Below are 16,129 nucleotides of genomic sequence, written 5' to 3' on the forward strand. Positions count from 1 at the left end.
GGCATTGGCACATACAAGTAAAGCAGATAACAGATTGAAAAAAGCCTGACTATCCCTACTAAGCTAGCTATTGTTTTGTTTTGTAACCATATTAAATGGCCTACCTTTGTCAAATGAATCACTATACATATGTTGGATATGACAGCTGATTAATTAAAGGCCAATTTATTGTTATGGTGAGTACTGCATTAACAAGGTCCTCAGAGTACCCACAACTTCTAAAAAGAAAAGGGATAGACTGGAGAGGAATGACAGTACACACTAAATTCCTTTCTTCAGTTTTCCCCCTTCATGCGTACGGACACACATGCCACTTGTGCAGATCAGAAGACCTGCTATGCAGGCACTTCTATCTTTGTCTCTTCTGATCTACGGTACAAAAGAACGTCAAGTAAATTTTCAGGTGTGGGGGGAAGGGGTTTAATTAATGCCACAACTGCTACAAGTGACATATCTGGGAAAATATACCTCTTTTATAAAAATCTGACCTTTCCTAAGTAATTATATGAACGCCAATTCCCACCACCATTGTAACTTATTCACAGTACCTTCATCAATGTCAGGAGGAAGACCTCCAACAAACACCTTTCTAGAATAGCGTTCCACTCTTTCACCATTCTGACAGCGTGTTGGAGAGCTGAGACCCGATGATAAAGACTGATCACCATGACTGTCGTCTAGGAAGCCATCTTCAAAAGGAAAGAGTGAAGACCGACCTGTAACAGATTTTGTAGTATCTATAGTTAAAGCTATTTTCTAGAGAAGTAAATCTTTCAGTAAAAACTTAAGTGTTATATCTTCCTTTTTTAAAGTTCTGTTTTGCTTTAACAGAATTTGCATTAACAGGCCCAATTAAGTGGCTCAGTTATCCATCATTCAGTAGCATTGCTTCCATTTTTCCAAGTATATGACTGTATTATCCTTAGTCGACAACAAACCTAATTTAGCTTTAAAAAAGAAATTCTTGTGAACAGCTAACAAATGAAAACCACCAAGTTATCTAAATCGTGTGCCATAGCCACAGACAGAACCTTTGTAAGATTTATATTTCAAACCAATTCTGAGAGATTTAAATCTTCAAGAACAGATCTTAAAGGAATGATCTTAAAGAGCAGATCACTCAAGCCACTGCAGCGCACTGTGGGACGGTCTCCTTCGGAGTGCTTTACAGGGTCCTAGGCCACAAGGGCTGCATCGCTTCCTCCTCCAGGGAGCAGAGGCCCAGTCTGAGCAGAGGGGCAAACAGCAAAATAAGCATACAAAAGCTTTGTATAGTTGATACTATGCATGTAGGTGAAGCAAGCAGCTTAGCTAATAGGGCATAACTGTTAAAAGACTTATTAAATAAACCACAAAAAGCTTACATTCTACCTGAAGAAAAAAGCTGTTAATTGGGACAACCTGTTAAGCTGTGACTCAGTGTGTTCATTACTGAAAGTATGTTTTAAAACACAAAGCAACATAAATTACTGCTATTCATTTGGTTAATGAAAAGTAAATAATTTATTTGTGATCACCTGATGCAATTAACTGCTTGTTGTTATTGCCAAATTACGCACACATTACGTTGCAAACAGACTCATTAATCCAGAAGACAGGAAGAGTAAAGAAGCATTCAGAGACTGTATGCAAGGAGCACTGCAGAACATGCCAACTTTAGAATTTAATTCCCTTCACCAGAGTTGAAAAATAAACCCTGTAATATAGAGTGACATACAAATGGAAACCCCATCTCAACTCTGAAAAGGCTAATTGTCCCCTCATATCCTGGAGGATTGCTCCCAGGGATGGAATTATAACTAAAGTGATACAAACAGTTTACAGTGGATTTAATTAAAAATATAAATAGCAGGGCACATAATTAAATTCAAAGATAACACATCACATGAAATTGACTTCCAGCAAGAGTTAAGCTATATATTGATATTTACAACATATGGAAGTACAGGAAAGAAAAACGGGAGCAAGGAGAAAAAAAAAAAAAAATCAAGAGATGCAGTGGCAAACTGTGGTAAAAAAAATAATTTACTTGGAGTATCAGTAATAGAGTCTTCAGTAGCAAAGGGTAGATTATGAAAAGAAGCAGCAATCCTATTTATGGAGAACAAACTAACAAACAAAAAACAGGAAAGATGGTCTGACACACAGAACACCAATTTGATTTTTAACGAACACTAGGTACGACAAAAGGATTAGAATATACTGAGTGCACGATGCTGACATAGATTATAGGAGCAAAATCTTCTGAAGCACTACATTACTGTGCTCGTAAAGCACCAGCATACAAACATGGTAAACGCCACAATTAAAAAAGGATTTTGAGATGCTACTCGTAAAAGCCTAGAACAATTAGTTTTCAGAAACAGTAGTTTTATCACATAAAACATGAAAGACTATTCTTGATGAATAGTTCTGTAACACATGGGTATACACGCACATATATGCGCATACATATTTTACTGTAAGAGCACATGCGTGAGAGAAATAATTAGGAAGGATAAAACTGAGTAAGAATATCAAATCAGAAAACCCCTTGAAAAGTAGGAGATCTCAAATATCCATAAGAGAATGACATTGTTAAGAAGCTAAACAATCTGTTCTAATTTATTTTCCCCACAAACTTACCTTCATATAAAAAAATCATTAGCTATTAATAGAAGTTGATATATCAAAGGAATGCCTACTAGAATAAGTTGTTCAACTAAAATACAGGTCCGCTGAGGAATGTGAATGTGTGTTGAGTTCTGAAAGAACTAAAAAAAAAAAAAAATACATGCTAACAAAAACAAGATATCACCTCTTATGTGAGATGCTTGCCAGTTTGCAGGCCTTGTACTCCTCTTAAGTAAATACAAGAGATGAGCTAAAACTTTATAATTAAAGTATAAAGGCATTTAAAATAATAAAAGACATGGAGAAAAGGGAATAGGGAACGACTGTTCACTGTCCCTTCCAATAAGGGGAAACTGAAATACATTAAATGCGATCAGTACATGGCAAGGTTCAAAGCAAAAATATAAAAAAACACACAAATCAAACTGTGGAACCCCTTGCCACAAGCTTTTTAGGATGCTAAGAAGTTTACATAGGCTCAGAAAATGGAATGAGCATGAACAGAAGAAAAACACATCCTGGAGCAATAAATATTGGGACACCACCTCAAGAAATCCCCAAATCTCTGAGGGAAGTATTATGGGAAGGCATTGCTAAATGCCCTGTTTTTATATGCCACCTCCCTTCCCCTGGCATGTACGAGTTGTCAGTGTAGGAGAAAAGATCTTGGGCTGATTTTCCATGGCTGTGCTTACGTCTGTACCTGATACATTGGTTGAAAAAATTGAAAACAAGACACCTACAAGAGCATGATTCAGCAGCTCTAAGCAGCAAATCTACAAAGAAAAGGCTCACCTCTTACTCAAAGAAAACAGAGGATCAAACAGCGAACAGACAGATTATTGCAAACCACAAGACAAAGCCTCTTCTTACTAAAGATGCTTAGTCACAGTGACAAAATCAAACATTAACTAATACTCTCATCTATAATAAACACTAAAATGAGTCCCTGTCCAGATCTGCCTCTGGGTACTCTGGGTATTACAAAGCAAATGGTAAAAACAATAATAAAGAGGGAAACATGAGACCATTTGACAAACAAATCTTTTTAAATAGACTGGTAGAAATTCATACCTAAGAACGCTCAAAACAACATTATAAAATTCAAGGTAATGAAAAAGCATGAATATCACAAACTTAAACATTATATGAATAGGGCAAGTCACAAAATCCCTAACATCAATGACAAGACATAAAAAAGAAAAAAAAACCCTACTTTTTACTATAGAAAAGACAATTTCACACAGGAAAAATTATTATGGTGTAGAACATGCTTTTTGGTAGAGTAAAAAAATACTGGAAGTCCAGCACAGTCAGAACTTGTTTGCCCTGTTTTGGCATCCCTACAATTTGTATAAGACGGTCATTTTACAGCCTACTTTGTATTCATCACAACTACTGCCACATTACTGTATTTCACTTCTACAAGTAAACATGAGTTGCAAGAAGTTAATCATGTCCAGCTGATTCCCAAATTCTCTCCCACTTTGGTACCATTTGATCAATCTGGAAATGTTTGCCATAATTTTAAAATGAAATTAATTGGTGCTCTCATTCTTAGAGAGGCTACAATATTTTATATTCTACATTTTTTCCAATTTGTTTCAGTACCATGGAAGCCCTGAAGACGTAGAAGCATTGGGATGCTTTCAACATCTGTAACAACAGCCTGTTCTCTGAAAAGATAGGCAGGGGAGGAGGGCCACAAAAAACTTTTTAAAAACAATTTTAAAAATACTAGAATTTTTTTAAAAAATTATTTTTGCTATTGAGGAACTACAAATACTTAGCTTTGAATAGAAATAGTTCAAATTCTGTATTAAAAACTGGTAAGTACAGCCTGTACAGCCTACTATACCTCAATCCATATGTATGGACAAACTACAAGCTACTTCTAGGCTATCAGCTTGCTGTAATGGCTAATTTTGTCTCTAAGCTTCCTCACAAATTTGATGCAAACTCTAGACTGTAACAAGGGAAAAAAGTCCTTCCAGGTGATACAAATCATATGCTTAGCTGTCACAAACCATACATTTTTCATTCATTTCTTTCATAAATGAAAAAGATACAATGAAATTTAATGCCAAAGCACCCCAAGGAGATGGTGCTGCCCAATACTAAGCATTAAAAGCTGCAACGTTCACTGTTATCTTCTCAGTAAAAGCTGTCTGTCTATGCTGCAGCAAGTACATAAAAGTGAGGTACATTAATAGCTTTTTTGGTGGTCATTAAGCTTGCTATTGCCCATGTTCATTAATCTCTCAAAACAAACTTATATGCAGCATTGTGCTACATTTGTAAAATATTTTCAATCTGTTTTTATTTTTTTAAGGGTTGCCTAAATGATGAAATACAGTTAAAACGTGCTCAGTGAAATGTTATGTCTTTTCCTTTTTGATTATCGATATTCAGTACTGAGGACAATTATTATTATTGGCATTCAAAAAGTCCCACCAAAGGTGATCCAATGTAATAGTTGAGTGTAATATTCAGTGAAAGAAAAGATGTTTCATCTAAGAAAATAGTATTTTTGAATGTTCAATGAACTAGTTAAATATCACACTTTTACAAAAAAAAGTCTGAAAACAATCCTTTTCAGAACACTACACATTTAAACTTATAAATATGTATCATGAAAAAGAATCTCATCTGTCAATTCACTAGCAATAGTAAAACATTTGAAGTTACCTGTTCAAAATCATCACTATTTTAAGCTGCTATTAAAATGGAGATATTTTGCAAACGAAGAATATCAGATTGATCTATAAGAAGCAATTGATCAATCAAATCATGTTAAAATATTGTTAAAATTGTTAACATTATAAGAGAACTAAATATTTATTTCTCCCACTACTCAGCAAATAAAACATTTAGTAAATACTTTTACCTCTTCTCCGCCCATAGCTCCTGGCTGCATGTAAACACAGAAGAAAATTGTCGGTATAGCTGTCATTAGATTTAGCTCCAAAAGCAAAGAAAATGTAGCTTCTACTTCTTCTCTTTCTCCCTCCCACCATAAAGAAGGAAAATACATTTTTAAAAGTTCAAGATGAAATTCAAACAACCCAGGACAAGAGAAAAAGTTTGAGGATGACACAGCGAGGGAAAAAAATGAACATATGTGCTGTGCAAGTTTTCCATATATCAAAGTAATTAAAAAAAAAAATCAGGCACATTAGACATAATACTGTGAAAGAATTTAGGATTATGGTTTTACGAGACAGTAAATATCGTCATCCTAATTAAAATAATTCATTTCTCATTTTATTAATCAGTTTGTAGACAACATATTTTCCAATTATTTTTCAAGTTAAATAATTAGCCATCTGTAAATGCTAAAATCCAATCCAAATCATAAACTCAATATCCAGTGTGTTCAGACTAATAAAAACAGATTGACAATTTTTTTTAATAACTATCAGGATTAATATACCATTTCACTATGACATTCATCAATGGCAAAAGTTGTACGAGTGCCAAAGTAAGCCACAGAGTAATAAAATATTTGATAATATAAACAGAAATGCAAAAAGCAGCACTTTAGTACTTTAGAACACAAGAAAATAATCTGGAAAATAGTGTCTTTATACTACACAGGGACCTCAATATCATAAAAAATATCTGTGGCCTTCCCAGGTAATCAAATGCCCAGCTAAGAGTCATGCTGAGTTTTTCAACAGAAAGGAAGCACTGACAGTAATTAATAGAGCCTGGTTTTGCTCCTTCTCTCTCCACTGCAATACCATTTGTGTTCCTGCCCTCTCCCAAGCCCATCTCTTATTTCCACATCCCCCCACAATCCCCTCAGGTCCTGCCCAACATGTCCAGGTCTTCCTTGGGATTCCTCTAGCTCCCCCTATATTCCCTTAACCTACTTCATCTAGTTCCTTCTTCCCCTTCTTCTATACACACCAAGTGCCCCCTACCGTAAAATCTTCCATCCTTCCCATAGCTCTATTTTCCCTCTTCAACCACACATTCCGAGATGCCTCGCTATACCCTTGTTTTTCCCTACCTACCTTTATTTGGCCTGCAACTGCTCAACAGCTCAGTTGTGGCTAGGAAAGAACTACTCATCTGCGGCCCAGTGCACTGGACGTCACTGCTGAGCGGCCAGGAGGGCCACCCCGAGCAAGTCTGGGTCTTCCTCACTGTATGCACTAGTAACCTCTCTTCTACTCAGGTAGTTTCCTCCACAAGACCCGAAGAAACAGTCTCAGACACCACGTAACTGTCTTTTCCGTTTTTTTTTTTTTTTTCCCTCTTGTCAGTGAAGCCACAAAAGAGCAACTACACAAGTGTTTCATTAGGAAGATAAAAAAACGTCAAGGTCTATAAAAAAGAACTGCTTCAAAATTTTAGTTTAAATGAGGACAGTGGAAGGAGTTTACCTGTGTGAACAACCATTTAACCACAGTGAGGAAGTTGGTAAGCTCTGAAACTGAGCTGGCTTTGCAGTAAGAATAAAAAAATCAATTTTCCTCCTTTCCAGTTATTGCTAAAGCTGTATTTCATTACTTATTATGATGGCAAAGAATCACTGTCAGACGTCATGTAGCAAATAGCCTTCCTGAATGCCCATACACCACAAAATAAGTATGTGTCAAGGTATAAGTATCATACTTTTCAAGAACAATTTATGTGAGATGGGTTTCTGAAACAGAATGCTATCAATCTACAAATTAGAAGTATTAATTCAGTGTAAGATGAAAAAGAGTTCTGTATTTCTGTTAAGAAGAAATGAAAGCTTCATATGTTATTGGAAGCATATAGGCACTGTGCAAGATTAGACTACATGATGGTAGAAATCTACCAAAGACTTCTGTAAATTTTAGAATAACCCATTACTTTTACCTTATACAGGCACTCACACACTTAATCTTTATGCCTAAAAAACTTTTTAACCGAGGGTATATTTACAATCATCTGTAAATTCTAGGGGGAAAAATACTGGAATCCACTTAAACAGGAAGACAGTTTAGTCAGCTTTTTCTTTAAAAACATTGCATCACATTTAAATACTAAACTCAGTTTTTTCCAGTGATGACATTAAAATATTACTTTTTCTAAATAGCTAAAAGATATGCAACAAGGCAATTTGGGAATGCCAACTTTCTTCTGTCATTTACACAGAATGCACAAAAAGACTATGTAATTTTAGACAAATTAATCAAGAATACTTATCTAGTTTGTAACTCAAAGTTCAGAGCACAAAACACATAATAGACGAAATGGTTCATCAGATAAATTTCATACCAACCCCAGTTTGAGAAAATATCTTATAAAATAAACAACTTAGAAATTGTTCTTGAATGAAGACGGTTGGGAATCAAGAAATTGATTGTACTACTACAAATAGTGAGATTACAAGTGTTAGATTTAACACTGAATATGTATATCTGAATAGTTGCTTTCTCATCGGCAATTCAAATACAAGACAAAAGAAAAAAGGTTAGGAGGTCCCAAAATCGTACCCACCACGGATGACAGCCATTCCCATATACTGCTTTGGGGGCCAAATAGCAACCTCTGCTTGCACAGAAAATCATCTCCTGAATGGTTTTAAAATTCAACACAAAGAAGGTACCTTTCCTAGGCACCTTAGAACACTACAGCATTGATGAAAACATAGCTACTTTAAGAAGCAATGAATACATTTACCAAAAATTCTCCATTTAAACTGTTAGATAGTTGCAAGTAGACACCTATCAGTTGTGCAACTCTAGACCTCACTGAATGATCATGACTGCATTAGTATTTCTCTATCCCTCTGCAGTTTACTTCAACTCCGACAGGCAGAAAGCTACATAACCACTATGTTCTAAATTGCATGCGCACAAATGCAAAGGAACAATACATTATTTTTCATCTTCTGATAATCCTGGAACCCTCAAAAGTCTGCAACTGAGATGACCAATTGTTTCAATAAAGCAAAAAATACGAAACTGAAATGCTGCAATGTTAACTGCATCTCAAGAAAAGCAATATGAAACTGATGAAAGAAGAACTTTAAAAGCTTGAATTTTGCAAAGACATATCTGGCAGTCGAGGGAGGGGATCTATCTCTGGCACTGGAATGCATTTGCAAAATTTTATGACGTTTATGAGCTTTACCTCAAAAGAGTTTTGAGATAATACGGTTTATGAGATGAGCATAGCAGCACAACACAAGGCCTATACTGAAGCATATATCTACACAAGATAGCCCTTAAGCATTCAGAAGGAAGGAATGATCTAACAATCCCTGGCCTCCAGTCCTGGAAAGTCAGAAGACCAACACATCTACCATGTGACAATGTTGGCAAGAAAACAAGAAGTGATGCATATGAGAGAAGTTCCTCTGTTGTTTAAAGTTACTCTTGCTTGGTGTACATACATCCTGAAAACCAAGAACAATCCAGTCAAGCAGTAGTGCATTTCACATCATATATCAACCAGAAAACCACCCTTACTCTCACTCACTACCAAGATTGGGAACAAGTTTGATTTTTTCTGTATTGTTTAAGTTGGAGGGTTCCAACACAGAAGGGGACATCAGCGTAACAAAAGCAAAACATGCAAATAAATACCAGAATTAGATTTCCCAGAATTATTATTAGCAAGGTAGGTTTTCTGCAATTTATTTGAAAGAGATGAAACCAAAGAACAGCTATAGAAAAGAAAGGACTTTGACTAAAAGATAGTCTCACAGATTAGGCATTACCTAGTATACGTATATGTTCCTACTATATGTATATATGTACCTAGCACAGGTAGACATGAACCATATAGCTCAGCTAGAATACCTGTAAGAACTCATAGAAATGCCCTACTAGGTAAGCCCAAGGGTCCATCCAGACAAATATTCTGCCTTCAGTCATGGCACTAGAAAGAACATGCTAGACGGGCCATTATCAATGTTATATTCTTCTCTATTCCCTTAGCATCCAGAGTGATTGGATTAAAGAAGTTAGGAGGCACACTCCTGCCTACTTCTAATACCCGCCCACAAGGCCTTTTGTTCATGATCTGTCTAATGCCTTTATGAACCTGCTCATATTATCTGCTTCCACAAGTACTGTCAAAAAGTAAACTACGGAAGCACTTTCTTTTGTGGGTTTTAAATGGATCTACTAGAAGTTTCACCAAATGTCTCTCAGTTCTGGTGCTGAGGACTGTGGTAAACAAGCGGTTCTACTTTCCCCTCACCCACCACCTTTGCAACTTTGTACGGATCCATCGCATCCACCCTCAGCCTTCTCCGCCCTGGATTGAAGATCTCAGCTTCTTTAATCTCCTAGTATACAGCTCGTGGCATACATTTTCCACAACAGATTTCAGTCATAAGGTAACAGAAAATAAAAATTAGTGGCACTTGGCAAAAATAAATAACTGCGATGACTACATGGAAATTCAGCCTAGACCTGTGCATCACCTGACATGGTTCAGTTAAATGCTGTCACACTACATCAGTGCAAGAAGGTGTAATAATATTTTACAGCTCAATATCCCTTTTGAACCAAGACTTAAGTTAAGAAGCACTTGTAAAAACACAAAACACCTTACTAGATCTCCTGGAGACAACAGATGTTAGTCAGGTGAAGCAATGAGTATCCGTTCCAACTGTTTTTGTCAATTCTAGTTAAGAGTTTAATTTTTATGGATTAGAAACTGTGGGGAAGAACTTCCCTGGGAAAACAGCTAGCTATGCATGGGAGAAAGTTGGTAAAACAATTAACAAGTTTCACTGAAACACAAGCATGTTCTTAAAACAATTTTTAATGAAGCCAATCACATGAAGCTGGTATTTATTCAACATGTTAAAATCACTATCACTAAGAAAATTATCTCTACAGAAACTTGAGTACTTGTCACCTACATCAAACAGATCAAAAGCTTTCAGCAGCTTCATTATGGTCATATTAATAACTTATGACAGAGAACCTTCTGGAGAACCTTTTTCAAATGCATCAGACCTTATTGAAAATCTGATCTTAAATCTATAGGCAAGCCAATGTACTTCCAGGATGTTCATAGAGGAGATAATATTACCAAATTAATTTTGTTGGTTTGTCTTTTAATCAGATTCTAAGAGCATCATAAAACCCATAAGCTGTGAAAGCTTCTCTTTACAGATTTGAGCAGAGGTATGGACAAGATTAATGTTTTTTTCTCTTTGTGCTAGAACACGAACGCTGCATGATGGTCTTTACTGGAGAAAATGAGTCAATTAAAAAAAGGAAAACATATTTATTATAATGCTATTTAAACATGTTGAACTGTGAAAATAATTTTCACTTGTTAGGTAGACTCCTTAAAAAATTTGGTTTATTTTAGACAAACTAAAATGTCTAAGTCGTGAGACTTAGACAAAGCAGATAGTGACTTTTAAGTTAATCATCTGTTCTGTAAGTCAAATCTTCTGTTCTCACAGAGATTTCTTTTCTGATTTTTTTCATTTCTTTATTATAATATGGGACTGGATCTGCATCTTGTACACAAGCAAATAAATGGTTAACATTTCAAGGAAATTATAAATTTGTGAATCCAAAAAAACACTAGCTCAAAAGAACTAGACCTAAACTATTTCCAGAACAAAGCTAAAAGTGAACCAGAGCAGGTAATTTCAAATTCAGACATAAGGAACATCATTTATTTATATTATCACATTTTATGGAAGACTTAACAGAAAGTCTTCCGAGAATGTTAAAAACATTTTTTCTTCATTGTTGACACTAAGCCTGATCTTGTTCATGCAATGATATGTCCACAATGTCAAAGACATACATTTCCCAAAAATCTTAGAGACACTTCTTAAATATTAACAAAACAGCATTATCTCAATGAAAATTCAGCCTTTCAAGATTTGAAATTCTGGGGCTAGAACGGTTAAAGAAAAGTTTGCTTGACAAGACTGGGAACCCCCTTGATTTATAGATTACTGGTATCTTATTTCTAACTTGGAAAACTCATTTGACTTGAGGCAGTTAGCAGTTCAGAACAATACTTGCTTTAGGATAGCATGAGTTATGCAATAACATTCTAAATTTGGAAAGGAAAATATGTCAGGCTTTTTGTTTTGAATAGCTAGTCTCTGAAGCTCTTCAGAGATCTGGAAGTTTACAAGCGAAATACAATTTTAGGGAAAAATGAATGAACGAACTGAGAGAAGGTGACAAATCAAGTGTAATTTTGCAATGTATCTTTGCTATAACAATAGCTCTGTTAACGCACAACTTGAACTCAGGGAAGAACACTATTAAACTAACACTGAAGAGCAAATGAACAGAACAATCTATGAATTCTGCTTTTATATCGTTAAAATACTTAGACCATGTATTTGTGGTTTTGTGCATATTTAACAAGAAACCCAGATGTTAGAAGTACATACAGCAAAGCTAGAATTTCTGTCATCTGCTTTAAAGACTTATTTTGAGTTACCATGAATTTCTGAGATTACATATATGAATATTGTATCTTTGTGAAGTACTAGACTTCTCTTAAATTTGAATATGAAAAATTCAATATAGTCAAGGTTATTTAATGAACTGTCAGAACATGAGGAAAAAAACTCAGAGATAGGTAACGAATGAACAGCTTGTTTAAGAAAACGTTGCTCTTTCTTTCCTTTTTTGTGTGGTTAGAGAAGCTGCCCCAGGGAATAACTTTACAAAGGACAAGCCTGCTGTCCTCCACCTTTTTAAAGAGGTTTTTGAAGGAAACAATTAATCTAAGTAATTGGGATTTGGAGATTGGGATAAATGGTTGTTCATCTATGAGTGGTTCTCAATCTCCACTGATAGATGGGCTGCAGATGGGTGTTGGGATAACTTGGTGATACTGGCCTCAACAACCACTTCTGGTTCATTTCTTTCCAATGCTAGCAATGCAAGCGTTCCAACAATCTCCCTGCCAATATATAGTGGCATGCCGCCAGCTATACAAACTGAATCCCATCACTGGTAAAAACACAATCTACTCACAAGCTGTAGGCAGTTTAAGGCCCACACATTGGACCTCAAATACTTCATCAGACATGTGAACTGCAAAACATCTCTTTATTCTGACATTTGATACTCAAAACTATTTTTTCCAACAGTTTAGGCCTTTGTTCCTCAGGAATCTTTAGTGGTCAAGCATCTGTGGGGGGGGGGGGGGGGAAGGCTTATCTATTTTCATTTCTTTGTTCTAGTTTTAAAAGTAAATTAATGATAAAGCTCACGTGCTTAACAGCCAGGTTGATGGGAACTTCCTTCATATTGCTTCCAATCTACTGAATCTAATCCTTGACTGCAAGTTTCCTCACTTTTAGCAGCATGTATAAGGGTTATGGAAAAGCTTGGCAAGTCCTGATGATAAATGCTACAGAAACAGATGGCACTCACTCACAATACAGAGGATCACACAAATGAAAGGAACGCACATTGCTGAAGTTGTGAAGCAGGAAGAGTAGTGGAAAAACAAATAAGGTAGTAAAGAGCTAGAAAGTGGGATTAAAAGGAAGAAAAGTTAAGAAATCTTCCTCTGCTAGAAAAAGCAGCTTTAGTAGTCACTGATAAGAGATACTGCTCTCAGTAACAGCCAAATCAGACCTCAGAAAATGCAAAAGCTGTTATAAAAACTTGATGGGGAGAAAAAGAGAAAAGGATGTATAACTGCTGCTCCTCTGCCTTTTTCTTGTTTTTTTTTTTTTAATGTTTTATTAAACACATATAGAAGGGACTTTGAGAGATCAGCTAGCCCATCTTACTCCCCCTAAGACAGGAGCAGTGCTAACTCCATCCCTCCTAACAAGGGTTTGCATAGACAGCTCTGAAAACCCTAATAAGGTTACGTATAAAGTGAAAGTTCACACACACTGAGACTCTTATGAACCCTTTGCTATTCCATCATCCCTCCAATGAAATAAGCTCTGATCTCTTCACAATCAAACTAGGTCTGGCTCTGCAAATCTTATTAGATTTCTCAGTATCTTTTATTCCTTTCTAATATTCCCTACATGGAAACAAATCAGCAGCAGATTAGTAACCTGATTTGATAATTGAGCTAAAGACCTCAGTGAATTCCAATAAGATGGTATCGATCTTCTTGGCCTTTAGTTTGCCTTTTTTTTTTCCTCCACAAAAATGCATCTAGAGTGGACATCCCATACAAAAGAACTCTGTAAAATGCATTCACAATTTCACTGTACCTCACGCCATGCTCTGAAGGAGATGAAGTTTAGCCATTTATCTTATTGATGGTTTGAATTTTGGAATTTAGCTACATCACCAGAAATCAAGTACCGAGTCCAGTCAATATTTTCACAGAGATGGACGGTTCATTCCAGAGAGCCTCCATCTAAAACTTTATAACAAATTGAGGCATCAGCTTTTGAACCTCTATCCAGTAAAAAACCTTTACTAGCTTAAATCCTACTCAGGAAAAAAGAAATCTGAGAGAAAACTATTAAAGGAGAGAAATGCCTCTGGAAATTTAGCTGCACATTTACCCAGAATATTATCACTACAAAAAACATGCTTTTGTCAACTACTAAACTGCCAACTAAAAATTTTGCAAGACAAAAATAATTCAATAAACTTTCTATTAAGAATTGTTCATTTCAAGGCATACCAATAACATTGGCAAAAGATTTAACACAAGATGATATTTCAGAAACTTTGTTATATTTAAACATTATATGCTTGAAAACAATACATCAGAATATATGAAGAGCCAAGTATAATAGCTCTCAAGGAGAAAAAGCAATTTTAAAAAACAAAAAAGGAAGGAAACAGCAAATTTAATTGTTTTCCTGACACTACATTTTCCATTAGAGCATGAAGACTTCCCCCATAACCTTTGTTTATACTAACAAAAACAAAATCTCCACATAACATCTAAAACGTGCCCCAAAATATTACCTTAAGATATTTCTCAACCTATTTTATTTAGAGCAATTAAATGACACTTCTATGAAGAAAGAAAAAACAGTCGGAGAGCAAACAGTACTAGGCCTCACAGGTTATACATTTTCAGGTGAAATAAGAATTAACATTGGTAGGAGATGGAACATTTGAAGCTCAACAGCAGTGCAAAGTGACTGCATATAGGAACTTTAGGAAAAACAGGATTCTAGCAGTTTACAAGTTTGTCTGTTTGTTTTTAAATCTACTTTTAGTGTAAACTCATTTTATAAGAGCTAATATGAGACCCCAGCAACACAGTCTTGTGCTTCCTTGGGGAAGATCACACACACTAGCTTATTCCCCTTCTCCCTTTTCACTCCATATACCACCCTCCCACTAAATTTGCTTTTGGCTTTCTGGAGTTCACAAGAAGCACTGGAGATAGCCCACCTACTAGCATGCAGGTGATTACGTGTTCATGCTGATCACTTAGTCTTAATATATCTAAATAAAGGAGCACGTATTAACTCAAAAGAAAACCCAGTGTCCCATGATAAAAGCAATAGCTGCAGAAATGTTTGACTGCAAATGGGAGCAAATGCTAGAAAGGGAAGGGGATAGAGGAAACCATAGAGTTCATTTAGGCAAAGCAAATTCATTTATTTCCCATTTTAATTAGTATTGTAAACATTAACTAAAAGCGCCACAGTCAATACTTTGTTTCTTCCTTTTAAGTTCTTAACAAATTTACATAAATAAAATCAATAATTCCATTTATGCTATATTTCTCCTAGAAATTACAATATCACAGTCATATAATAAGCTGCTATACCTGAAAGTTTTCTTGATAATAAAAATTCTTCTGTTTAGCTCAAGATCAATGATATATTAATTGAAAGAGTGTTTTTAATCAAGTAGTGACCTTATTTATTAACTTTTCTCTTAAGAGAGAGTAGAATTTTTTTTAAAGACTAAAACTAGTTATCTATTACTAAACACAGACTTCTTGTGTAAGTAGTAGTCAAGGACAAAGTAGTGTACTTATGTTTACAAAAATTAAATTTGATTTAGTATCAGCAAGTTCTTCAAGAGTTAGTATATTCAAAAACATTAGTTTTCCTCCTTTTTGCCTCAGTGTTTACAATTCTGAATATTTTGATCTTGCTTTTTTTTGTTTATAAACTCTTCAGGATCAGGTTCAGGTCTCCCCGAATATTTTGTGCAGCATATTCCTCAATAAAAGCCTAATTCTCTTTTGAACTTCAAGCACCACTACTCTATAAACACGCTTACACACCTACATGTGTGTGTGTTCATGTGTGTATACACACAAGCACAACACCATTAACAACAAGAATAGCATTCATAATAATCTGTGCATTTACAAGTATTCTTTTCTATCCCACTGATTTTATTATTTCAGGAACTCAGTGCTTTGAGATGATGATGACTTATAGCTTCACAAAGTGATGAACAAAATGGTGATAGTATGCTCTGCACTAAGCTCTGCCAACTAAGAGTTTGAGATTTTAAGGCCAATTAAACAGCAAGTAACACCTAACCTCAGACAGAGCAACCCTAACAATTCTAGCCAGTAGCTCAAGACCGCCAGTTCAGAAAATCCCTAAAAGGCCATAATCAATAAATAA

At 35.5% G+C, this 16,129-nt stretch overlaps 1 protein-coding gene across 10 annotated transcripts in view; it reads right to left on the bottom strand.

Moving 5' to 3' along the window:
• The window catches only part of CPEB3 (cytoplasmic polyadenylation element binding protein 3), a 99,621-nt gene that overhangs the window by 33,569 nt on the left and 49,923 nt on the right, over positions 1-16,129 (bottom strand). For 5 of the 10 annotated variants that reach the window (XM_068950024.1, XM_068950027.1, XM_009677777.2 and 2 more), the window contains exons 5-6: positions 5,501-5,524; positions 549-716 (exon numbers count right to left, since the gene is read on the bottom strand). The exons of 2 other annotated variants lie outside the window; for them this stretch is intronic. In XM_068950024.1, the coding sequence (XP_068806125.1) occupies positions 549-716; positions 5,501-5,524 (192 nt within the window). The remainder of the gene's footprint in view (positions 1-548; positions 717-5,500; positions 5,525-16,129) is intronic. 3 more of the 10 variants (XM_009677780.2, XM_009677778.2, XM_068950025.1) reach the window with 1 other exon arrangement.

Source organism: Struthio camelus, chromosome 7 (genome assembly GCF_040807025.1).
Source record: "Struthio camelus isolate bStrCam1 chromosome 7, bStrCam1.hap1, whole genome shotgun sequence".
Classification (NCBI taxonomy): Eukaryota; Metazoa; Chordata; class Aves; order Struthioniformes; family Struthionidae; genus Struthio; species Struthio camelus.